This window comes from Silurus aristotelis, assembly GCF_946808225.1.
Source record: "Silurus aristotelis genome assembly, chromosome: 17".
NCBI lineage: Eukaryota > Metazoa > Chordata > Actinopteri > Siluriformes > Siluridae > Silurus > Silurus aristotelis.
The window spans coordinates 19,651,124-19,677,110 of NC_139590.1; the positions used below are offsets into that span (position 1 = coordinate 19,651,124).

General features: G+C 39.6%; 1 protein-coding gene across 2 annotated transcripts in view; it reads right to left on the reverse strand.

Moving 5' to 3' along the window:
• The window catches only part of prkcbb (protein kinase C, beta b), a 100,073-nt gene that overhangs the window by 20,278 nt on the left and 53,808 nt on the right, over nucleotides 1–25,987 (reverse strand). For both annotated transcript variants that reach the window (XM_083565845.1, XM_083565844.1), the window contains exons 6-13: nucleotides 25,249–25,405; nucleotides 23,309–23,443; nucleotides 19,633–19,729; nucleotides 17,518–17,652; nucleotides 12,936–13,109; nucleotides 8,424–8,515; nucleotides 2,317–2,379; nucleotides 204–342 (exon numbers count right to left, since the gene is read on the reverse strand). In XM_083565845.1, coding sequence (XP_083421971.1) covers nucleotides 204–342; nucleotides 2,317–2,379; nucleotides 8,424–8,515; nucleotides 12,936–13,109; nucleotides 17,518–17,652; nucleotides 19,633–19,729; nucleotides 23,309–23,443; nucleotides 25,249–25,405 — 992 coding nt within the window. The remainder of the gene's footprint in view (nucleotides 1–203; nucleotides 343–2,316; nucleotides 2,380–8,423; nucleotides 8,516–12,935; nucleotides 13,110–17,517; nucleotides 17,653–19,632; nucleotides 19,730–23,308; nucleotides 23,444–25,248; nucleotides 25,406–25,987) is intronic.

Genomic DNA, 25,987 nt, shown 5'->3' on the forward strand with positions numbered 1-25,987 from the left:
AATGACATGCAATAAAGCTCCTCAGCATGTAGTATCCCCTCTACCCCATTATGGATTTCAGACCAATGTTTGTTATCTCCACCTAGAGCGGTTCCCTGGTACAGCTTCAGATCCTGGCCATTAGATGCTAAATGTTTATGCAAATAAATCTATGACTGCCATTTTCTACACACATGCACACACACACACACACACACACACACCTCAGGAGCAATATAGTCCGGGGTACCACAGAACGTTTTGGTGGTCCCTCCCTCGAACATGTTCTCTTTACACATCCCAAAATCAGCAATCTTTATGTGACCTTCGGCATCCAGCATTACATTATCTAGCTTCAAATCCCTACAGAGGAAACAGAGAGGAGACATTATTCAGCACCTGTTTAAATTCATTAATTCTTCCTTAGTATCAATAGACAAATATATATATATATATATATATATATATATATATATATATATATATATATATATATATATATATATACAGTGGGTACGGAAAGTATTCAGACCCCCTTAAATTTTTCACTATTTTTTATTTTGCAGCCATTTGCTAAAATCATTTAAGTTCATTTCTTTTCCTTATGAATGTACACATAGCACCCTATATTGGCAGAAAAACACAGAATTGTTGACACTGTTGCAGATTTATAAAAAAAGAAAAACTGAAATATCACATGGTCCTAAGTATTCAGACCCTTTGCTGAGTATTTAGTAGAAGCCCCCTTTTGATCTAATACAGCCAGAAGTCTTTTTGGGAAAGATGCAACAAGTCTTTCACACCTGGATTTGGGGATCCTCTGCCATTCCTCCTTGCAGATCCTCTCCAGTTCTGTCAGGGTGGACGGTAAACGTTGGTGGACAGCTATTTTTAGGTCTCTCCAGAGATGCTCAATTGGGTTTAAGTCATTGCTCCGGCTGGGCCATTCAAGAACAGTCACGGAGTTGTTGTGAAGCCACTCGTTATTTTAGCTGTGTGCTTAGGGTCATTGTCTTGTTGGAAGGTAAACCTTCAGCCCAGTCTGAGGTCCAAAGCACTCTGGAGAAGGTTTTCGTCCAGGATATCCCTGTGCTTGGCCGCATTCATCTTTCCCTTGATTGCAACCAGTCGTCCTGTCCCTGCAGCTGAAAAACGCCCCCACAGCATGATGCTGCCACCACCATGCTTCACTGTTGAGACTGTACTGAACAGGTGATGAGCAGTGCCTGGTTTTCTCCACACATACCGCTTAGAATTAAGGCCAAAAAGTTCTATCTTGGTCTCATCAGACCAGAGAATCTTATTTCTCACCATCTTGGAGAACTCCATGCGGGTTTTCATGTGTCCTGCACTGAGGAGAGGCTTCCGTCGGGCCACTCTGCTATAAAGCCCCACTGGTGAAGGGCTGCAGTGATGGTTGACTTTCTACAACTTTCTCCCATCTCCCGACTGCATCTCTGGAGCTCAGCCACAGTGATCTTTGGGTTCTTCTTTACCTCTCTCACCAAGGCTCTTCTCCCCCGATAGCTCAGTTTGGCCGGTCGGCCAGCTCTAGGAATGGTTCTGGTCGTCCCAAACGTCTTCCATTTGAGGATTATGGAGGCCACTGTGCTCTTAGGAACCTTAAGTGCAGCAGAAATTTTTTTGGAACCTTGGCCAGATCTGTGCCTTGCCACAATTCTGTCTCTGAGCTCTTCAGGCAGTTCCTTTGACCCTAATGATTCTCATTTGCTCTGACATGCATTGTGATCTGTAAGGTCTTATATAAACAGGTGTGTGGCTTTCCTAATCAAGTCCAATCAGTATAATCAAAAATTTCTGGACTCAAATGAAGGTGTAGAACCATCTCAAGGATGATCAGAAGAAATGGAGAGCACCTGAGTTAAATATATGAGTGTCACAGCAAAGGGTCTGAATACTTAGGACCATGTGATATTTCAGTTTTTCTTTTTTAATAAATCTGCAAAAAGGTCAACAATTCTGTGTTTTTCTGTCAGTATGGGGTGCTGTGTGTACATTCATGAGGAAGAAGAATGAACTTAAATGATTTTAGCAAATGGCTGCAATATAACAAAGAGTGAAAAATTTAAGTGGGTCTGAATACTTTCCGTACCCACTGTATATATATATATATATATATATATATATATATATATATATATATATATATATATATATATATATATATATATATATATATATATATATATATATATATCTGGGCATATACATCCTGTATGTCTGGACTTCTTGTTTATGCTGCACGCTTAAATAAATCAGTGTTTCTGTAAAAAAAAATATATATATATATGTATATAAAAAGGTGTACCTACTTACCTGTATATTATGCCTTTAAGGTGCAAGAAGAACAGGCCTATGGCAATCTCCGCAGAGTAAAACCTACACACATACACAAACACACACTTGACTATATAGTACCTGAGGGACAGAAATGTCTCCAATCGAACATTTCTTTGCACTAAACAGGTATCACAAATCAAACCATGATGCATCAAATCAGGGCATGTAAATAACCACTTTCTGCCTCTTTCAAACCAACTACCTGCATGTCTTCCCTCGCCACATCCATAACCTCCTCCTTGGTCTTCCTCTTTTCCTCCTTCCTGGTGCTTCCATCCTCAGCATTCTCCTACTGATATATCAATGTCCCTCCTCTGCACATGTCCAAACCATCTCAACCTCATCGCCCTCACCTTGTCTCCAAAACATCCTACATGCGCTGTCCCTTTAATAAACTAATTTCTAATCCTGTCCATTCTCGTCACTCCCAACGAAAACCTCAACATCTTCAGCTCTGCTACTTCCAGCTCCGCCTCCTGTCTTTTACTCAATGAAACTGCCTCTAAAACACACAACATCACAGGTCTCACCACAGTCCTATAAACTTTCCCTTTCACTCTTGCAGATATACTTCTATCACAAATCACTCCTGCTATCACTCTTCTCCACCGACTCCACCCTGCCTGCACTCTTTTCTTCACTTCTCTAACACACTCTCCATTACTTTGCACTGTTGAACCAGTTACCTAAACTCCTGCAACCGCACCACTCCACTGCCCTCCCTCTCATTCACACACATGTACTCTGTGTTACTCCTACTTACTCATTCCCCTTCTCCTCTCCTCCCAGCACATATCTCCACCTCTCCAGGCTCTTCTCAACCTGCTATCTACTCTCACCACAAATCACAATATCATCCGCAAACATCATAGTCCAAAGAGACTCCTGTCTGACCTCGTCCGTCAACCTGTCCATCGCGACTCTAAACAGGAAAGGGCTCAGGGCCGATCTTTGATGCAGTCCAACCTCCACCTTGAACCAGTCTGTCATTCCTACTGCACACTTCACTGCTGTCACACTGTCCTCATACATGTCCTGCACCACCCTCACATACTTCTCTGACACACCTGACTTCCTTATACAATACCACAACTCCTCTCTCGGCACTCTGTCGTACGCTTTCTCTAAATCCACAAACACACAATGCAACTCCTTCTGACCTTCTCTATACTTCGGAATCAATATTTTTATAGCAAATAATGCATCTGTGGTGCTCTTTCTCAGCATGAAACCATACTGCTGCTCACAGATGGTCACCTTGTCTCTCAGCCTGGCTTCCACTACTCTTTCCCATAACTTAATGGTGTGACTGATCAACTTAATTCCCCTGTAGTTACTGCAGGTCTGCACATCTCCCATATTCTTAAAGATCAGTACCAGCACACTCCTTCTCTATTCCTCAGGCATCCTCTTATCTTTCAAAACATCTATCTTGTTAAACAATCTTGTTAAAAAACTCCACTGCCATCTCTCCTAAACATCTCCATGCTTCTACCGGTATGTCATCTGGTCCAACTGACTTTCCACTCTTCATCCTCTTTATTGCTGCTCTCACTTCCTCCTTACTAATCCTGGTATGAAAGTCTGATTTGTGATTCGCATATTTGATTTGGCAGATGATTGACGCTGGATGCCCTTCCTAACGCGACCCCCCCCATTTATCCGGGCTTGGGACCAGCACTAAGAGTGCGCTGGCTTGTGCAACCCTAATGGCTGGGTTCTACAGACTGGCAGCTAATCGATAAAAATGCGATCTATACTTGAATCCACAACTTTCACAAATTACCAAATTCATGTACACAGCACAAAACACCACGCATCCACAAGGTATGACATTTCTTAGGAGACCCACCAGACTGTAAGCAAATGGTACCTTGGAATTCCAAGTATTTTAGGTTCCCCCTGTACATGACACCAAAAAATATAGTATATACTGTATAATTAATTAACACTTTCTGTGGCTATAGCTCAAATCAACTGGGTAATTAATTCCAATAGGTCTAGTATGTTATATTTTATGTACTAGGTAAAGAACACTGAATAAAATGCCATTCAGTATCCTGCCAATTGTGAAAAAAAGGGCGGAATAAATCAACATTACATAATGATATATGTATGTATTTTGATACAATAAAGATATACAGTATTTTAATGACAAAAGAATGTGGAATCCTGACTATAAGATTGGTGAGTGATTTCTGAAGATCCCATACTATATTTATCACTTATTTACTGTTATAATAGCCTCCAATCTTCTGGGACGATGTTCCACTAGATTTTGGAGAGTGATTGTGGAGAATCATTAAGCTGCAAGCGATTTAGTAAAGTCGGGTACTGATGTAGGTGAGGAGGCCTGCAGTCCAGTCAGTGAGGGTCTGCGCTCAATATCTTCCACTCCAACCCATCTAAATAATATCTTCATAGCGCTGGCTTTTTGCACAGGGGCATTGCCATGCTGAAACAGGTCTGGGTCTCGTAGTTCAAGTGAAGGGAACATTTAATGCTACCACATTTAAAGACGTCCTGTACAATTATGTGTTTCCAACCTTTTGCAGTTTGGGAAAGAACGGACATAAGGGTGTAAAAGTCAGGTGTCCCAATACTTTTGGTCATATATCTCGGTGATTTAAAGTGCAAATTATAAATAACAAAAACAAAGAACACAAACCACAAAGAAACGTTAACGAGTGTGTAGACAAGGACTACTGGGAAAAACTAGGGAAAGACAAAGGTAAGACTGAGAGTGCAGTGCAAAATGAGGCGGTATGTGCTAACTAATTAGGATTGTGGATTCAGGTGCAGGAATCGTGTGACATGGTGCAATGGATTATGGGAAACATAGACCGGTGTCTTTTAGGAAATAATCCCGACACTTTTTTTAAGCCATTTTTACTTTGTGTATTAATTTAAATACGAATGAATTATAACTGACAACCTTTTTGTCTAAACTCTCTTTCTTCTTCATGTATTTCCACTCTTTATCTACATAAATCTCTCAGAGAAAGAAAAGAACAAAGCTTCTTTAGCAAACAAGGAATACAATGTGAAGAATCAACTCCGTGGAGTGAAAGAAAAAAAAAATGAGAGAAAGTAGGGAAGAGAGGAAGACAGTTGAAAGAAGATTAAAGGTCAGTGCAGTAACCTTGTGTATCGACATAGCCTTCGTTTTCTCTCTCTCTCACCTTTTCACTCTCGTTTTCATTCCGCTTGCTGTGTTTTTTCCGTTCCGGAAGTAATTTATGGTTCAAATCGAAAATAAACAAGGGGAGTGAAGGATAAATGGCTTGGACTAGAGGTATGTGAGAGAGAAAATGGACTTTTCTTTACCTACAGTTGTCCCCATTCACACTCAATCAAGCAGCAGGCAACAGTGAGAGAGAAAGAGAAAGAGAGAAAGAGAGAGAAAACGGGAGGCAAAAAGAGCGATAGAGAGACAATTACTGACTGAGGAAGAGAAACAGAGAATGTTAAAGACCAACAGTGTCCAACAGTGGGTCAACCTGTGGAAAGTATCTTACATCAAGAAGTGTTAAGAAGCTGCAACCAGTCATTCATTTGAGCAACACACTTTTTTTTTTTTTTCGCTTCGTCTCAAACCACATACTGATGAATTGGTTGTTTAGTTTTAAAATGTCAAATTTTATTGTTTAAGTTCAAGTGGATTTCTATAGCATTTGCTGGCATGACTGTGGCCAGGAAAAACTCCCTTAGATGAATGAGGAAGAAACCTTAAGAGGAACCAGACTCAAAAGGGGAACCCATCCTCATTTGGGTGATATCAAGGATGTGATTATAAATGCCAAAACAATACAAAACACTGGAGAGTGAGAACTTTCATGAATACCATTGTGTGTGATTATGAGTAAAGTATTTAAAAAAAGGATAGTATTGTCACTATTTGCTTGCTTTTGTCACTTTGTCATTTTATTTCGATTTGTAAAATCAATCAGTCAAAAAAGTATTAGCACACCTCTGACTCCATTTCCCAGCAAGCACCACAGCTTTGAAACATGGCCATCATGGACTCACTACACCACATCGCTCCAAGTCACCTAGTTACTAATTGCCCACACCCGTTTCTATTAACATGTATACCCACAACTGTACTGCAAATACTTTAATCATTAAATACTTGTTTGTATTGTTAATTTGTTTGCTATTTTCCATAATGACCAGTGTTAAGCCCTTGATATCTGGTTTGTTGATCGTCTGACCGTTGTGTTTGTTAAAATCTGCATGAAATCAGTATCAGTGCAAATTTAGCAAACAAAATGATTAATTTCACTTCTGATGCAATTATTAGGGAGGACTAAGTAGAATGAATGGAGAAACAAACAAACAAACAAAAAAAGATTTGGTGACGTAAGTTAGGAAGAAAAGTCCAAAAGTCATGACAATATTTATTCAGGGAATATACATATATAGTGATGGATTATACCGCTCAAGTGGTGGCCTTCACCCTCCCTGGTTGGTAGCCTCCACTTGACAGGGAAGAGATGCCTGAAGAATGGGAATACACTAACACAAACAAGCTTTAATGCTTACACTTTGTGTTTTTTAGCTATTCAAGATCATTGTAAGACAAAATTTATATCTCGGACTCAAAGTTATAATGTGATGAATTGAATGACAAATTGACTTTGTTTGGTTTGCGACAGATGGCCGAAATCTATTTTATTTTAGACCTTTCACATTTTTTTTTTTCTCTGTAATTTAGCAAAGCGTCTGTGTTCGGGGCCTTTGCGTGGCTGAATGTGTTGATCTTTTTTATACAACAGTTTGAATTCACAAAGTTAACGCTTTATTTATTTATAAATGAATGATTTAAAAAAAAAAAAAAAGCGTGAGGGATTCTCTGCAAACCCGTCACGCCCTAATATATGATGTACTAAATAATAGTCTAGTATATTAGTATGTGCTGTAGTTTGTTACTCATCTTCTTAGAAATTCTCTTCACATGTTTAGATAGAAACCTACCGAGAGAGATCTGTGTGTGCGTGTGTGTCCGTGTGTGTGTCCTCATTAACTGAAGGTCGTTCGGCAGTGCTAGTAAGAGCAGCACTGTAGGGGTCTGAATATATCTATTCTCTCCCTCTTTTTGTCCTTTGCTCAGATCTGTCTCTGCCCAACTTCAAAAGCCAGATAGAGAGAAACAGGGAAAATGTCCGAAAGACTACGATGAGGAGGAGCATGAAAGAGCGTGCTCTGCAACAGAGGCAAGTGAACAACAGTCATCGAGAGAATAAGGAAGAGGAAAATGGAACATACATAGAAAAAGAGACTTCGAGAATGTAAGAAATCCAAAGATGGCTGCATTCAGAGATGAGTTAAGCAGGAATATGTTAATAATGAAATATCAGTATTCACCGTGTGCAACAACCAGGTCTGAAGTTTCATCAAAACTTTTCTTTCCGATTCTATCTTTTTCATACCTAAATCCTAAAGTAATCAGAAAATTTCGGGTCATCCTCTAAATTTTACTACGAAATCCAAGTTTGACGATAAATGTAAATTTGTAAAGCATGGAAATATTGTTAGAAAACCCGTTGACACATAAGAGAAAGCAGTTTTGAATTTGATTCTTGCTGAAATAAGGAACATTGGTAGGAAACTCCATGAGAGTTACAAACCAGGTAAAAGTGAGAAATAAGTGTAGTATTGATATAATAGCTGACCACTGAGACTAATAAATGTGCTTGGGAACATCAATGAACCTTAAAATGGCCTGCTGGACAACCACTAAGCACAAACACACAAAAAACTCTACCCCTTTAACAGACAGTAAAGACTCATAACTCAAAACAAGTTTTAGCATAGTTACAGATCCATGTCATAACCCTTTTTTTTTTAAAAACCAGTTCCTGGATAAATCCAGGATCTCAGCCCTGAAAGCTAAATGATGTACACGAATATAGGTGTTTGTTATGCACGACTCTGCATATTAGTGCATGTTGTTAATGCTCTGCCTATGGAAAGGGTAAGAATTAGCTTATATATTTCTACTACTAATAATGATAATATTAAGAAGAACAAGAAATGTGGGATGATGAAGCTAAAAGTGACAGCGTTGTGCAAGTACTCACACTGCATGTGGCTCTTTGAACTTTCCGACCTGCTGGATTTGGTACATCAGATCTCCTCCGTTAATGTATTCCATTACAAAGTACAGACGATCCTATAAACAATAGAAACGCAATAGAATCAAAAAAGTAACTTTTTTAATACTTTCAGAAGAAATTTTACAGGGTAATCCAGGGTTATGAAAGTGATTTAATTTTTTTGCCAGCAAGCCTGAGGCACAGAAAAGCTCTCTTGGACAGGGCTAGGAGAAAGAAACCCTGGAAAGCAGCTGAAGCTCAGCAAGGGAACACATTTACCTCTGGCTGGCACAAAAAAAACTGGAAGTAAATGCGATTCGGGAAGTGTGACGCATTCTTGAGTGAAGGAGATAGTAGCTGTAATCCTTTATAAACAGAGGCTGTGGTCTTTGAACAAGAGAGTGAGAGGTTGTGATCCGTTAGAGGGTCTGCAATACTTCATGCTTAAGGCTTCAAACTTTTGAAGGAAAGGGTTGCAATTCTTGAAAAAAAGAGAGAGAGAGAGAGAGAGAGAGAGAGAGAGAGAGAGAGAGAGAGAGAGAGAGAGAGAGAGAGAGAAAGTGAAGAGCCACATCCATCAGAAACGAAAGGAAAAGTCTTAGATAGAGGCCTTGAACCCTGAGTAAAATGCTTAGGTTTGCAATCCTTGATTGAGATCAGTGTTGAGATCGATGAGATCTTTACCTTCCGCTGCACTTGTGTGTTATGCATAAAAAATCTTAATGATCAAGTCAGAAATGCAAGGACAACAACAGTGCTGGAATGAGGTTAGTTAATGTCCACAAATTGTTGGTTTTAGAATGGAGTAATGCATGCAACAGTCTGAGGGAGCAGTTGAGCCTCTTTCTGTGCCATTAAAGTGCTAATAAAGGTTCAGAAAATGGCTTTGTGATGTTACACATGTAGCTAGATAACATAAAAATGTAGGTTGGTAGATTGCTTACAATAAATAAAATCAACTTGTATGTGTGTGTGATACAGTGCGATGGACTGGGTCATATTAAGAGCCCTGCCATGTGCACTGTATTCCTAGCTTTGGATCTCTGACTAGGATAAAACAGCAACTAAAGATAATATAATGTTCGTTTCACTTTCACTCTCTCTCTCTCTCTTTTTCTCCCTGTCTTTGTGTGTTTCAATGTGTGTGTGTGAGTTTGTCTGCTCATCATGCTGTCAGACCCACTGCTGCTCTACTGCACCCAAAGATTTGTCTGACATGCTGGCCTCCCTTTCTTATTTACAGAGTGTGTGTGTGTTTGTGTTGGCGTTCTATGTTAGGTGAAAAACATGCTGTGACGTATGCATTTAATTATGTAGGTCTGTATGTGTTATTGTATACTCATCTCCTAATCCACACAATCTCAATAAGCTCTAAAATCATTTTAAGTAAGTGTGTGTGTGTGTGTGTGTGTGTGTGTGTGTGTGTGTGTAACCCAGCCATTATGGATGCACAAGCCAGTGCACTCTTAGTGCCGGTCCCAAGCCCGGGTAAATGTGGAGGGTTGCGTTAGGAAGGGCATCCAGCGTAAAACGTGCCAAATCAAATATGCGGATCACAAAGGAGAGGAGGAACACGTCTACAGATGCGGCAGGGAAAGAAGCAGTGTAGGAGAGTGGAGGTTCGGGTTGGTACGTTAAATGTTGGTACTATGACGGGTAAAGGGAGAGAGATAGCTGATATGGTGGAGAGGAAAAAGGTAGATATGCTGTGTGTTCAGGAGACCAAGTGGAAAGGGAGTAAGGCCAGGAACATTGGAGGTAGATTTAAACTGTTTTATCATGGTGTGAATGGAAAGAGAAATGGTGTTGGGGTGATTCTGAAGGAAGAGTACAGTAAGAGTGTAGTGGAGGTGAAGAGAGTTTCTGATAGGGTGATGATCGTGAAGGTGGAAGTTGAAGGGATGATGATAAATGTCATCAGTGCCTATGCTCCACAAGTTGGCTGTGAGATGGAGGAGAAGGAAAGATTCTGTAGTGAATTAGATGAAGTGGTAGATGGTGTACCTAGGAAAGAACGATTGGTGATTGGGGCAGACTTCAATGGGCATGTAGGTGAAGGTAACAGAGGTGATGAGGAGGTGATGGTTAGGTATGGTTTTAAGGAGAGAAATGTGGAAGGGCAGATGGTGGTAGATTTTGCTAAAAGGATGGAAATGGCAGTGGTGAACACTTATTTTAAGAAGAAGGAGGATCATAGGGTGACGTATAAGAGTGGAGGAAGGTGCACACAGGTGGACTATGTGCTATGCAGGAGATGCAACCTGAAGGAGATTGGAGACTGTAAGGTGTTGGCAGGGGACAGTGTAGCTAGACAGCATCGGATGGTGGTCTGTAGGATGGTTTTGGAGGCGAAGAAGAAGAGGAGGAGAGTGTGGAATGAAAGAAGAATAAGATGGTGGAAACTGAAGGAGGAAGACTGTAGTGTGAGGTTCAGGGAAGAGGTCAGACAGGGGCTCGGTGGTGGTGAAGAGGTGCTGGATGATTGGGCAACTACTGCAGGAGTGATGAGGGAGGCAGCTAGAAAAGTACTTGGTGTGACATTTGGAAATAGAAAGCAAGACAAGGAGACGTGGTGGTGAAATGAGGAAGTGCAGGAGAGCATAAGGAGAAAGAGGTTGGCAAAACAGAAGTGGGATAGACAGAGTGATGAAAAAAGTAGGCAGGAGTACAAGGAGATGCGGCAGCAGGTAAAGAGGGATGTGGCGAAAGCCAAGGAAAAGGCATATGAGGAGCTGTATGAGAGGTTGGACACTAAGGAAGAAGAAAAGGATTTACACCGATTGGCCAGGCAGAGGGACCGACCTGGGAAGGATGTACTGCAAGTTAGAGCAGTAAAGGATGGAGAGGGAAATGTGTTGACTAGTGAGGAGAGTGTGTTGAGAAGGTGGAGGGAGAATTTTGAGCAGCTGATGAATGAGGAAAATCAGAGAGAGAGAAGGTTAGATGATGTGGCGATGGTGAAGCAGGATGTAGATAGGATTAGTAAGGAGGAAGTGAGAGCAGCGATTAAGAGGATGAAGAGTGGAAAGTCGGTTGGACCAGATGACATACCGGTAGAAGCATGGAGATGTTTAGGAGAGATGGCAGTGGAGTTTTTGACCAGATAGTTTAACAGGATTTTGGAAGGTGAGAAGATGCCTGAGGAATGGAGAAGAAGTGTGCTGGTACCTATCTTTAAGCATAAAGGAGATGTGCAGTCTTGCAGTAACTACAGGGGAATTAAGTTGATCAGTCACACCATGAAGTTATGGGAAAGAGTAGTGGAAGCCAGGCTGAGAGAAGAGGTGACCATCTGTGAGCAACAGTATGGTTTCATGCCGAGGAAGAGCACCACAAAAACCTTATTTGCATTGAGAATGTTGATGAAGAAGTATAGAGAAGGACAGAGGAATTGCATTGTGTATTTGTGGATTTAGAGAAGGCGTACGACAGGGTGCCAAGAGAGGAGTTGTGGTATTGTATGAGGAAGTCAGGTTTGTCAGAGAAGTATGTGAGGGTGGTGCAGGACATGTATGAGGACAGTGTGACGGCAGTGAAGTGTGCAGTAGGTACGACAGACTGGTTCAGGGTGAAGGTTGGACTGCATCAAGGATCGGCCCTGAGCCCTTTCCTGTTTGCAGTGGTGAGGGACAGGTTGACGGACGAGGTCAGACAGGAGTCTCCCTGGACTATGATGTTTGCGGATGATATTGTGATTTGTGGTGAGAGTAGGGAGCAGGTTGAGAAGAGCCTGGAGAGGTGGAGGTACGCGCTGGAGAGAAGGGGAATGAAACTCAGTAGGAGTAAGACAGAGTACATGTGTGTGAATGAGAGGGAGGGCAGTGGAGTGATGCGGTTACAGGGAGAAGAGGTGGAGAAGGTGGAGGAGTTCAGGTACCTGGGGTCAACAGTGCAAAGTAATGGAGAGTGTGTTAGAGAAGTAAAGAAAAGAGTGCATGCAGGGTGAAGTGGGTGGAGAAGAGTGTCAGGAGTGATTTGTGATAGTAGGGTATCTGCAAGAATGAAAGGGAAAGTGTATAGGACTGTGGTGAGACCTGCGATGTTGTATGGATTAAAGACAGTGGCATTGAGTAAAAGACAGGAGGCGCAGCTGAAGGTAGCAGAGCTGAAGATGTTAAGGTTTTCGTTGGAAGTGACGAGGATGGACAAGATTAGAAATGAGTTTATTAGAGGGACCATGAGATGGTTAGACATGTGCAGAGGAGGGACATGAATTATATTGGTAGAAGAATGCTGAGGATGGAGCCACCAGGTAGGAGGAAAAAAGGAAGGCCATGGAGGAGGTTCATGGATGTGGTGAGGGAAGACATGCAGGTAGTTGGTGTGAAAGAGGCAGATGTAGAGGACAGGGTGGTATGGAGACGGATGATCCGCTGTGGCGACCCCTAATGGGAGCAGCCGAAAGAAGAAGAATGTGTGTGTGTGTGTGTGTGTGTGTGTGTGTGTGTGTGTGTGTGTGTGTGTGTGTGTGTGTGTATGTATATCTATATAATATACCATGGTCTGAAAGCAGGAATGTAGTTGGGTGAGAAAAGGAGGTTTTCCAGAAAGTGCCAGCACCCTCTTCTCCACCATGGTACACTCCACATCATCATCCTGAATCACTACGTCTTTCTTCAGAATTTTTATAGCAAATAACTCATCCGTTCCCTTCATATCAGCAAGCATTACCTGGAACAGAGAAAGAGAGAAAGAAATGGGAGCATGGTACATGTCACAAAAAAAAAACACTTGCTATAACCGTTGCATAAGAAAATCATTTGCTATAAAAGACAACACCCATATAACAAATAACCTATAGTATTCTAGCTAATGGGCTAATAAGTGTTTATGATTTGGTGACATGCATACATTTACATATAAAGAGAGAAAAGAAAATAGTAAACATGTACATTTTTCACCTCTCCATTAATGATGTGAATACAAGACAGAAAGAAATAGAAACAGATCGACCAGTGGGTAAACAAACAGGTTGAAAACATGAATTTCCTGTCAGTATCATTGATAATGTCTTCAAATGTCTTTGTGGAAGCAATGTGTCCCCTCCCTGGTCAGTATCTGTTTTGTTCTAGGGGACAGTCAGGTGGCAGATGGGATCAGACCCAGTCCGCAATCAACAACTCTGTTTGCATAGTCTGTCAAATGTTTTAGTGGCAGCAGTAAACCAAAATTCAGCTGTTGATTTATTAACATTGAAAATCCAATGATTTTCCAATGATTTTCTAAAGATTTTAGACCTTATCCATGAAGCATACTGGACAACATGTGTTTTTGCAAGTAGATTAACTTTAGCTTTGGTATTGGTAGCTAGAGGCATAGCAAGTTAGCAGAAAGGTGCTTTATTCTTCTTTAGTCCTCTTGGGCATTACAGTACAGTGAGATTCTTTCTTCATATATTTCAGCGATGTTAGGAAGCTGGGCTCAAAGCGCAGGGTCAGCCACGATACAGTGCCCAGGGTGGCAGATTGGCAATACCGAAGCTCAAACCCCCGACTGTCTGATCAGTTACCCAGGGCCTCAACCACTGAGCTACCACCTCGAAAAGAACTACTTTACTGTGCAAATTTCCCTGGCACATAACTGATTAATGCTCCGCTTACCACTAACTCACGCATGCGTTTGTTATATGGATCAAAATATGAAAACATTCAACCCTTTCTGAAACAAGTTCAGCATTTCCAGTTTCACAAAACTGCTGCCACCAACATCCCAGCCCTATGCAGAAAGTCTGAGTGGCCACTAGAAATTTCATGACCATAACCACCTCATAGTTCATGCCCAAAAAGACACCACATGCAAGAATCAAAATACTTTTTTTTTTTCTTTCTGGCATTTAGTTATTCCTATTGCACAAGCAAGATCAGGAACTTTATCTGATTCATATCTGTTTATGGAACTGTCTATGGAAAATGTGGAGGTGGTAGCTCAGTGGTTAAGGAATTAGACTCTGGAGTGGAAGGTCACAAGCATCACCAAATCCCAGCACCACCGAGCTGCCACTACTGGGCCCTTGAGCAAGACCCTTACCGCTTAAGTGCTCAGTTGTAAGTCGCTCTGGATAAGGGTGTCTGCTAAATGCCATAAATGTAAATCCAAATGTTTGGATAAAGCAGTGAACTTGGCACTGCAAGGGCTCTAAAGCTTGCACCACTTCTAAAGGTTATTCGAAGGGTGTTCAGAATGTGCGCGTCATTCTGTGGTAAAAAGATGTAAAAAAAAAAATTATAAAAATTATAATAAAATTCAATTCAATTCAATTCGAAAAAACTGCTCGTGTTTGATGGTGTATGGAATATAGGCAAAATTAATGTGGACCAAGCTCCTTTCCAAAAGATGTGTGGAATGTGGTTACGGGAATTTTCCCTTTTATCTATGAGAGCATTAGTGGGGTCAAACACTAAAGTCAGGCGAGGAGGTTCAGTGAGGTTGGTGTCCGCTCTGTAAAGACCGCTCTTTCAAACTAACCATTCAAACGTTGTCTTTATAGACCTCCTTTTTGTATACAGGGGCATTTTTATTCTGGCACAGGTTTAGGCGTGATCCGTTACTTACACTGAAGAAAATTTGTAATAGCACAGCATACAAAGCCATTCAATACTACTGTATGCATCCAAATTTGGAGCAGCATTTTGGGAAAAGCGCACATACTGTATATGTACAACTGCATACACCTCAAGGTTGCTTGTCCATCTCAAAATTGCTTGCAATTTTATGCCCCGATAATGATTGCGGTAAAACACCACAGGGTGTGCAGTTATAATCCTCTTCCCACTACTTCATACATGCTTATGTCATATGTACCAAAAGATCCTAAGCATTCAGCCCCAATCTGAGGGTCCACATTGGTTTCACTAGTGGAGCCGCTGCCACCAACATCCCAGCCAGATGTAGAAATTCTGGACGCTAGAGATTTCATGAACACATGAAATTGTTCTTGAACACATGAAATTGTTGATGTTGTAGAAGTCCCTACGAAGGCTTCTACAACATCATGAGGTTAAAAAACAATCTGTGAGGAAGTCAAATTACTTTCGGCAAAATCTCAGGTCTATGTTCATAAAACAATTGTTTTTTTATTCATTAATCTCTTAAACAGAGCAAACAGAATGGAAGCTGTTCAATCAGTTTTAATCAGACCCTGGCATATTCCCCACCAATGCAGTCAATTAGAGCCAGGTTAAAACCTAAATTTAGGCTGTGAGCAACATTTAATTAAAGGTGACTAAAATAGCTACTAAAATAGCCCACAAGGTACAATGTGAACCAGAGTTGTCACACAGTTTTGGGACATTTGGAAAAATAATTAAAAAAAAATATATATATATATATATATATATATATCTTGAAAGTAATGCATCCAGCTTATATGATTGATTTACTAACTCGCTCGGTTTGCCCTACAGATAGCAAGATAGCAAGAGAGACACCTGGTGGGAGTTGACAGAAACAATTAAATATCCTTTGGACAGTACACTCAGAAAAAACTTAACTGTTGACTATGAAAAATACACTATATGAACAAAACCATAAGATTAGTATGTGGTTTTTTTGAACATCCAATTCCAAATGTAGTCCCCATTTGCTGTTATAATAAACTCCATTTCTCTGGGATGATGTTCCACTACATTTTTCTCATGGAGATGTGTGTTCATTCAGCTACAAGGGTGTTAGTGAAGTCAGGTACTGATCTAGGTGAGTTGAGGAGACCTGGGGTGCAATCAGCATTCACATTCATCCCAAAGGCTTTGAGGCCAGAGCTCTATAGTAGGCTACTCAAGTCAGTTGTTCCAATACTTTTGCCAATATAGTCTATCTTTCAGATTCATCAGCTAAAGCTTACACTGAAAATGGAAAAAATTCCAAATCTTTAATTGAGGTAAATATATTTTAAGAAAAACAAATGTGCTAAGTGCATGAATATGGTTTCAGTTGATATGTTGAGTGCACTCTGTTCCAATTGATCATTTCTTAAATTTTCATCTTGTTTGTATTTGCGTGAAGAAGAAAGGAAGACAAGCAGGAATAGACAGAGCCAGTCAGTATAGATGGGAGAGAGAGAGAGACAGAAATTTAATACATGATTTAATGGAGAGAAAGAGAATAGACACAGACAGGATGGAGGAGAGAAGAGCATAATGAAGTAGAGAAAAACAGGGTGGAATAGAGAAAGACAGAACGGCAGCAGTGAGGCGATTCAGAAACATTTTCTCTGTAATTGAGAAATTTGGAAAAACATCTGTTAGACACACACACACACACACACACACACACACACACACACACACACACACACGCAATCCTCTGCCTCCCAGCAGCACTCAATATGCTTGTTCCCATGGCAACTGCCAGCTTTGAAATGGAGGACCCCACACCCCACACATACCATTTCCCTCTCTCTCTCTCTCTCTCTCTCTCTCTCTCTCTCTCTCTTTCTCTATATATCTATATCTATATCTATATATATGTATATATATATATATATATATATATATATATATATATATATATATATATGTATATATATATATATATATATATATATATATATATATATATATATATATATATATATATATATACATATATATATAAAATCTGTTGCTTTTATTCATCTTTGTTCAACACTACATTTGCTAAACCATTAGTAACATTAGGACATATAATGGCAGACTTCCAAATGCTTATAGATATGGATGTACAGCAACAGAAGGCTGACAAAAAGAAAGAAACAATAAGAGTGTAGAACTAAAAAGAGGTAGAGAAGATGACGCAGGTAGAGACTTAAGAAGAGACAAAGGGACAGGCACGGAGAGAGGGCAAAGGCAGAAAGAGAGAAAGAAAAAAGAAGAGAATGAGGGAAAGGAGACAGCTAGAAAGAAGGCAAAGACAGAAAGACAAGAGAGAGATTCTGAGATGGGAAAAAAAGGGTGAGGTGACCAATTGATGTAGGGGCGGGTAGAAAGAAAGTTTAAGGAAAAAAATGTAGGGAACAGCTAGATAGTGAAGGGGAGGCACAGGATCAGACAGAGAGACAGACAGACAGACAGGCAGCTAAAGGTCAAAAGATGGGAGTAATGACCTTGCCAAAGCTCCCTTTTCCAAGCACCATGAGGAAGTTGAAGTCAGAAAGCTTCATCCGGTCTTTATTTCCATTATTGTCCAACTTGGATACAGACGAGTCTGTCTTTTTAGCAACAGAAGCTATTTTAGCTCTCTGTAAAGCAAACAGAAAGACAGAGACACACAAAATTACTTCCTGCAGAATCAATTCAAATTGTAGAATGTAAAAGTAGATGTAGAATAGAAAAAGTTCTAACAGAATTTGCTACAATTGCAACAATTGCTAGTGGTTATGTTTAAGTGTACATTCTGTGGTGTGCGTGTGAGAAACAAATAATATTTACCCATAATGCAATACAAAATTGGCAAAATGCCACGCCGCACATGAATATGTGGTAAAATAAGTTATAATCTGTAGAAAGTCAGATACCATTTTCCAATTTTGCTATGATTGTGTGAAAACAAGCAGAATTCTTACACTAGCATTTTGAATACTTCCTACTGAAATAAAGGATTAATTCAACTCATTAATTCCATGTCTCACTCAAATCTAACCTTTAACTCCACTAAACCTTTTTAAGGTTTTAAAGCTTTTTTGTGGGATAAACCCAATCCTATCACAATCCTATTCTTGGGGACATTTGGTCCCACAAACATAGAAAAACTTGCCCACAGACACATACACAAAAGTGTGATCTCACACTCGCTTTAAGTGAGCATTTAGGCGTTTAGTTGTTTTCAACAATCTCAGCATGAACATTTCAGAATGACAGATGGATCTCTGTGTGTGTGTGTGTGTGTGTGTGTGTGTGTGTGTGTGTGTGTGTGTGTGTGTGTGTGTGTGTGTGTGTGTGTGTGTGTGTGTGTGTGTGTGTGTGTGTGTGTGTGTGTATATGTGAGGAAAAACATCACTGCTTGTTCACCAGTTCTCTCTGTGCATTCACCCTCCACTTGTGTTGGTTACAATCATGTCTGGGAGAAAGTAATTTAAGATGTTTCTGTGTACATTTGAGAGTTCCATCAGGGTGTAGACATACCCTCACATACCCTTCATATCCTTTCTGTGATCTCTTAGCCATCTAAGCGATTGTGGCGGACTCAAAACAGTGATCCAGGATAACATCGGAGTGACACCAATAACCCAATTCCATGAATGAGATTACACTCTGGCACCTCTTTTTCTCAGTCAATGATTCTGTAGATGAGTTTCCTCTAGTGTGTAAAGTGGCACTGGCTCTGGCCTCAACAGCTGACAGCCAGCCAAGTTCATCCACTTGCTTAATTCTGAGCCTCAAAAGGCAGAGGGTAGCCAAGCTGTACAAGTCCCTTCACAACTCTTCTGTGCCACTAGGCAACCTTGCGGCAAAAAAAAGCAGCCAGCAGAGAAAAGACAGTGGCCCAGAACTGTAGATGGGCCATTTGATGAAAAAGCCTTCTGAACCTTCTAAAACACTAGAGAATAATGAGCCCCAGTCCATGCACAATGGCTATCTCGGTCAAACTTGCTTTACTCATTAGTCATGACGTGAACAATAATACCATACATTTTGTGACCTAACAGGAAGGGTGCCAATTCATTTTTGTGTAACAGTGGGATACCTAGCCCTTCTGCTCCGGGGCCATGACCCTTCAAGGCTTGGCAAATGGAAGAACTGAGTGGGTCTCTCTAGATAAAAAACCTGTCACCCTTCATTTATCAGCTTTACATTAACAAAACGATTTTGAAAACCAGTCAGGGCTAAAAGTCAGGGCTAAGTGAACTCTTGAAGCCTACCTAGACAATTTACAATGTCATATTATCAGAGTGATTGGAAACTGTAAAGAGGGGATACGATGGAGAATACAGCCTCTACTAAATTTTATTAGCAGAATCTTTATTTTTAAAAAGAGTACCCCCTAAACAGCAGAATGTGGCAGTAGAACAAGGCAATTGACATTAAAGAGCACTACACATGCTTCTAAATGCACATCATAACTTTATTCACTCCATTGAATGGAATGTTCAAAACACTCCAGTTCCCAACCTCTATTTCCTTGCAAGACTTCCCAGATCATATGCAAGTCATGGTGCATACTGTGCACACACATGCAAACACACACACACCAAACAAACCCTCAAGCACTGATGTCTTACCTCAAGTTTTTGTCTCATCTCCTCATTTCCTTCCTCTCCCTCAGGTGGGACAGGCACATTAAAGTACTCACCCTCCTCCTGACTCAGCAGCTTAAACCTGTGTGTGTGTGTGTGTGTAAGTGTAAGAAAAAGACAGAGAAAACACCATAGATTATCAATAGTGAAGGATTGTCTCTCTGATACTCTAACTTGGCTATGTCTGTGTGTTAAAGCAGTTTAACCATTATTGTGGTGCTTGGGGCTAAAAGTGGTCTCGGGTCCCACTGGACTACATGAAATCCATAAAATCAGTAAAAGACAAAACTGTGTTACCTGCTGCCTCAATGAACAAAGGTCACAGAGGTATACAATTTGCAGAACCAATAACCAGATGTATAGTCTTTAATACTGCAAACCTTTAAATGCAGGTCTATGCCTGGATAAAGCATAGGTTCTATTCATTTATCAAACACACAGGGCTAAACGATGTTATTGAACAAACCACTGTAATATTCCACTATATCCAACAGCAAAAATAAATGGCTTTCAACATTTTATTAGTCCTTCTTCTATCATTCTTGGATAAAAAGTCTGTAATAATGTCCCCCTTATTCAGAATCAAAGCGGCCATTATTAGTAAATAGCAGGTCACACTGTAGTGTATAGGGTCCTTACACAGTGTCAACACTGTTATCATGTGGTATCATCAGTGATGGACAGTTACAAAGTAAATGTAATTCGTCACTGTGCTTAAGTAGCTATGTCGTGCATCTGTATTTTACTGAAGTATTTCTGTTTTGGGAGACTTTCACTTTAACTACATTTCAAAATCACTTGCCACATCATTCGTGGCCTTATTTGTGCGATTTTCTTTTTTTAAATAGTTGAACAGAAGGTTTTGTGCTCATGATCATTTAAATAAAGGGAGTGTTTAACTCATTAATATCATTTTATTAATAGATTGATGTGCTAAGAGTCTTTTCACATAAACTGAGTTGATAAAGCAAAAAGTATTGTGACAAAAATGATAATAGAAATATTATAGCCATAATAAATCATAGTCCTTTGGATACTTAAGTACAACTGAAGGCAAATAAACTTGTACTTTTACTCAAGTGAAAGTTAAAAGGGAGCACTTTTATTTTATTGGAGTAATATTTTATCTAGTGTATCTCTACTTTTATTCAAGTACACGGTTTGTGTACTTGGTCCACCACTGGCAATCATTCTGGCTCGGGCAGTTCCTCAACCTCAGCTACATCGCTCAGTTCATAACTGGTGCATGCAAGATTTTTTTTTTTTATCCATTTTACACAGATATGATTATTTCTTTTACTTGCTTGTAATATGATACATTTAGTCCTTTATGCTAAATATATAACTTTAACCAGCCAGTTACTAAAAATTAATGAATGAAAAATGCTGTACATGGTCTTTGTCATGCAAGAAAGTAAAAATCTCTAGCTCACCTAATTGTTTTGTTTTACTGGGTCCCAATCCCAATGCACACCTCAAGGACTACGCACTACATCAGGAGAAATGTTTTTTTTTATTTATTTACCTGCTTTATATCTTGTAGATCCAAGTCAATAACATATGACATAATTGTTTACCATCAGGACTGATCTTTTAAAGAAATCTGGCTAATCAATAGTTACAATTCGGATATTATGTAATAGATACAAGTCACTGGGACGTGTTGTGTTTGGGTTTGGGAAATGAACGATAAGAAAACATCACTTCACTTGTGTGTTTGTTTGTGTGTTTGCCTGTGTGTGTGATGGTGCTAATTGGTGTTTGTACAAGCTAATCTCCATGTAGGGTCAATAACAGTCAACACACGGTGCAGGGGGATTTCTAATGCTTACTTAGTATGTCTGTTCCACTATTTCTGTCACCCCCTCTCTCTTTTTCACCATATCCCACTCTCTTCATTTCTCTCTGGATTTCTTGGTTTCCCTTTATAGCTGTGTCCAACACTTTGTGCATTTCTGCATTCGAATGAGATTTAGGAGGAATGCATCATATTTTAATATTTACTAGCACTACATGCTACCTCTAGCTTAAACCTTAGCTAACTGTAATGCTAAGGGGAAAAACCCAATGAAACAATTTAACTAGCGAACATTATCAACCTTTAGGTAAAAATGATGGCCTTCTTCATTTAGTTTGAAGTTTGATTTGAATCATTATCAAATACATTTTATTTGCAATAGCTGTCTAGTAGTACATAACATAAATCTTTTCAGAAAGGGAGCCATAAACATAGTTTATTTTGCCTTATTAATGCATGTGACCATTTTCTAGACACTTTCAACACAAATTTCCACCTTAAATAACATAGCACAGCATTGCAAGTGTAAAAAGCTTTACTAGTAGTATTTTCACGTCACTCCTAATAAGAGCATAACAAATTACAAAGCAGCTATCCAAACTTGCCACAATTGAACATTGGAGATCTTCAAATCATAAATCTCCAAATCTCAAATCATTCTGGCAAATAAATATTTAATAGGACAACCTGTGTCTATGATTTTTATAGGCATGAGGCAGAAATATGACCTGAATATGAGGCTGATCCTTTGCAGGACACACACATTCACACTTTAGAGGAGAAATTAGCACATTTTACTGGCATGTTAATCCCAAAGGACACCATGAACACACACACACACACACACACACACACACACACACACACACACGTTTGTGTATGTCTAAAGACCTCTTGAAGCCCATAGACCTTATATATAAAAACACATACAAACAGACACACAGATGTGTGTTATGTATAAGGTCTCTGGGCTTCAAACGATCTTTATAACTCTCAGAGACTCTCAGAGAAGGAGTCACACTCAAAGAAAAACACTGAAGGGAGTTAACACAAAATAATAAGCAGAGATATGGTTTCCTTTCTGATAAAAGAGCAACAAAAGGTCACAGAGACAAAGAGAACTACTACAGGGGTGTGTGTGTGTGTGTGTGTGTGTGTGTGTGTGTGTGTGTGTGTGTGTGTGTGTGTGTGTGTGTGTGAGAGAGAGAGCGAGAGAGAGAGAGAGAGAGAGAGAGAGAGAGAGAGAGAGAGAGAGAGAACTGGGCAGTTTACAGACTCTTGAAACCCCTTAGAGGAGACACTGCCATTTACTTCCTCTTTATTAAATCAGTCTTCAGCTCTGGCTGAAGAGGAGTGTGAGAGAGAGAGAGAGAGAGAGAGAGAGAGAGAGAGAGAGAGAGAGAGAGAGAGAGAGAGAGAGAGAGAGAGATGGAAAGACAACACAGCCGAAGAGATAAAGAGGGTGGAAGAGAAAAGGTAAGGAGGAAATGAAGCCCTTCAGATAAAGAGATGCTGAGCGAGCAGGAAATTTGTTTAGGTGTAGTTAAGTGTCTGCATCATTATTACTGTGCTCATGTGGGACACACACCACACACACACACACACACACACACACCCCTTCCAAAAAATACCAACAATATAACAAAGCAATGGCTTCAATTCTGATCTGTGATCTTTTAGAAAAATACATTTACAACAGATGAACTGTCAACAAAGGTCACACTTTCCTAATAGCTGACAGGTGGAGAGTCCACACCTTCTTCTCTGGGACTCTCTCTCTGTGTGTGTGTGTGTGTGTGTGTGTGTGTGTGTGTGTGTGTGTGTGTGTGTGTGTGTGTGTGTGTGTGAGTGTGAGTGTCTCACCAGCCATCCACGCTTTGTTTCTGTAGTTCCGAGATGCCGAACGAGAGGGAACCCATGAAGTCATTCCTACTGGTCAAATCCCAGTCCCACATCTCCACTGATAACCTGCGGTCCTTATCGGATTCCTTCAGATTACTATCAGATAGTGTGTGTGAGAGAGAAAGAGAGAAACGACAGAGAGATTCAGGGCTGTAGTCTGCCATCCCAAAACACATAATAGCACAAACAGCTATCTCAGGTATTGTATAAGTAAAATACCGCTAACACATTCAGTGATCACTTTATTAGGTACACCTGTACATCCATGCAATTTATTGTGGGATTGTATATACAGTACTCTCTAGAATGCTGTGTAAAACAACATCAACAACAACAAAAAAACCTTCAAGTGCCAACCTAAAAGTATTGCTTTGCCTTTGCTCGCTGTAGCCGTAGATTACTTTTCTTCTGAAATTCTTTTTGTTAACCATCCTTGCAAAAGTGGTTACCTGAGCTATCTTAGACCATTAGCTCGAACTTGGCTGGCCATTCTCAACTGACCGCTCGCATCCACAAAGCCTGCTGATAACTGAATGATTTTTAACATCATTTTATGTTCTGTTATGTATGAAAACTTAAACACGTCAGTTATTTCATAAATACTTTAAACCCTATTGCCCCAACATTCGGATGTCACCTGAAGCTTCTCAACTGTACCTGCATCACTATATATTTTGTATGCAAGGATAATTGCATGAACGTCCATATAGGTGATTCTAATCAAATGCACTGTGAGCGTAGCAAGCATATATCATATAGCAGTAAAATATTCTTTACAGTTTTCTACATAGCAGGATACAGTATTATGACAGAGAGACTGATTTTTTTAGTTTGCCAAAATAAAGTATTACAATTATTTGATATAGAAATTACATATATTCTAAATATATATATATAAAATTCAATCATGTAAAATTAGTTTATTTTATGTAACCATCTTAAAAAAGTTACACTAAATTACTTCATGAAAAAAACTACACAATATGGCCAAAGGTTTGTGGACACCTGAGCATAAAATTAGTATGTAATTTTTTAAGCATCCCAGTCCACATTGAGTCTTCATTTGCTTTTATAATAACCTTCACTCTCCTGTAAAGATGTTTGACTAGATTTTGCAGCGTTTGTAAAGTCAGGGACTGATGTAGGTGAGGTGAGGAGGCCAATCAGGAGGTCAGTGTTCCAGTTCATCCCAAAGGTATTCAATAGGGTTGAGGTCAGAGCTCTACAGCAGGCCACTCAAGTTCTTCCACTACAATCCATGTAAAGCATGTCTTCATGCAGGTGGCTTTGTGCACAGGGGCACTGTCATGCTGGAACAGGTTTGGGTCTCCTTGTTCAAGTGAAGTGAAAGTGTCATGCTACTGCATCCAGAGGACATTGTATACTATTGTGTGCTTCCAATGCTGTGCTAACAGTTTAAGGAAAAGTCACATATAATAGGAGTCAGGTGTCCGAATACTTTTATCCATATAGTGCACAAAAAATAATTATATTGCATCAGTATTAAAATGTAATATCGAGAAAATTTTATCTTTAGCTGGTAAATAATGGGGGTAACAGTGACCAAGAAAAATAATACAGATTTTATATTTTAAAATAGCATTATTAAATATTATTCCTGCTAAAGTATTGCACACTTTTCTTCGAGTGTCTTTTATTTAATGAGTCAATTTGATTTTAAGTGCAAATACATTTATACAAGAGCATTAACTTTATCATTGACATTTGTAATTTACCATTTTAGTGTAAATTGCAGATTTTAAAACAAACTTACTATGCAATCATTTATATATTTTTTACGTGTTCCATTTCAACATCTAATTTCTTCCTTCCTTCTTTTTTTTTTTTTTTTTTTTTTTTTTTTTTTTTTTACAATTAATTATAAAGTAAAAATTTCTCACAATGTGAAGGTCTCGTTCCATGTTGGATTCAGGCAGCACTTTATAGTCTTGGTCTTTTGTTTGCTCTCGCTTTTCGGATCAGGAATGAGTTTCAGCTTCACGTACGGGTCAGAAAGGCCATTCGGATCCATCGGAACCAAGTTTCTTCCTTCCTTGACTAAAAAACAAACAAACAAACAAACGTGTACAAAACTGTTTCAGAACCAGACTCATAAATCACCAACAAAAAGAAATTTGTCCCAAACGTGAGTTTATGATCAAATAAGCTGGAAGATATAAGTAATTATTAATGAATCATGAATGTGGTTCTGGAAAGTTCTGTAAAAAGTCTGTGAAAAAAGGAGTCATTTTTGGATCTAACAGAAGAACTTATGTAAGACAGAGAAACAGGAGAGATGTTAGAAGACTGCCTCACACCCCACAGTCAAACCTGGAAGTAAAGCTTAATAATATGTGGTTGTTTTGTGGCAGGGAATGTTGGCGACTTATCCCAAGTAAAAGGAATACTGAACTAACACGGCTAACATTCCATACGGTACTTCAACAACATGCAATTCTGTTTGGACTGCAAACAGTCAGATGGAAGGTTATCTCTCATGGAATGACCTGCCCAGTCAGCGCACCTAAATCCTATTGAACTGCTATGGGATGAAGTGGATCACAAGGTCAGAAAGAAATATCCAACTAGTGAAGAACACCTTTGGCAAGTTTTTAATGGCAAAATGTTTCAGTTGAACAT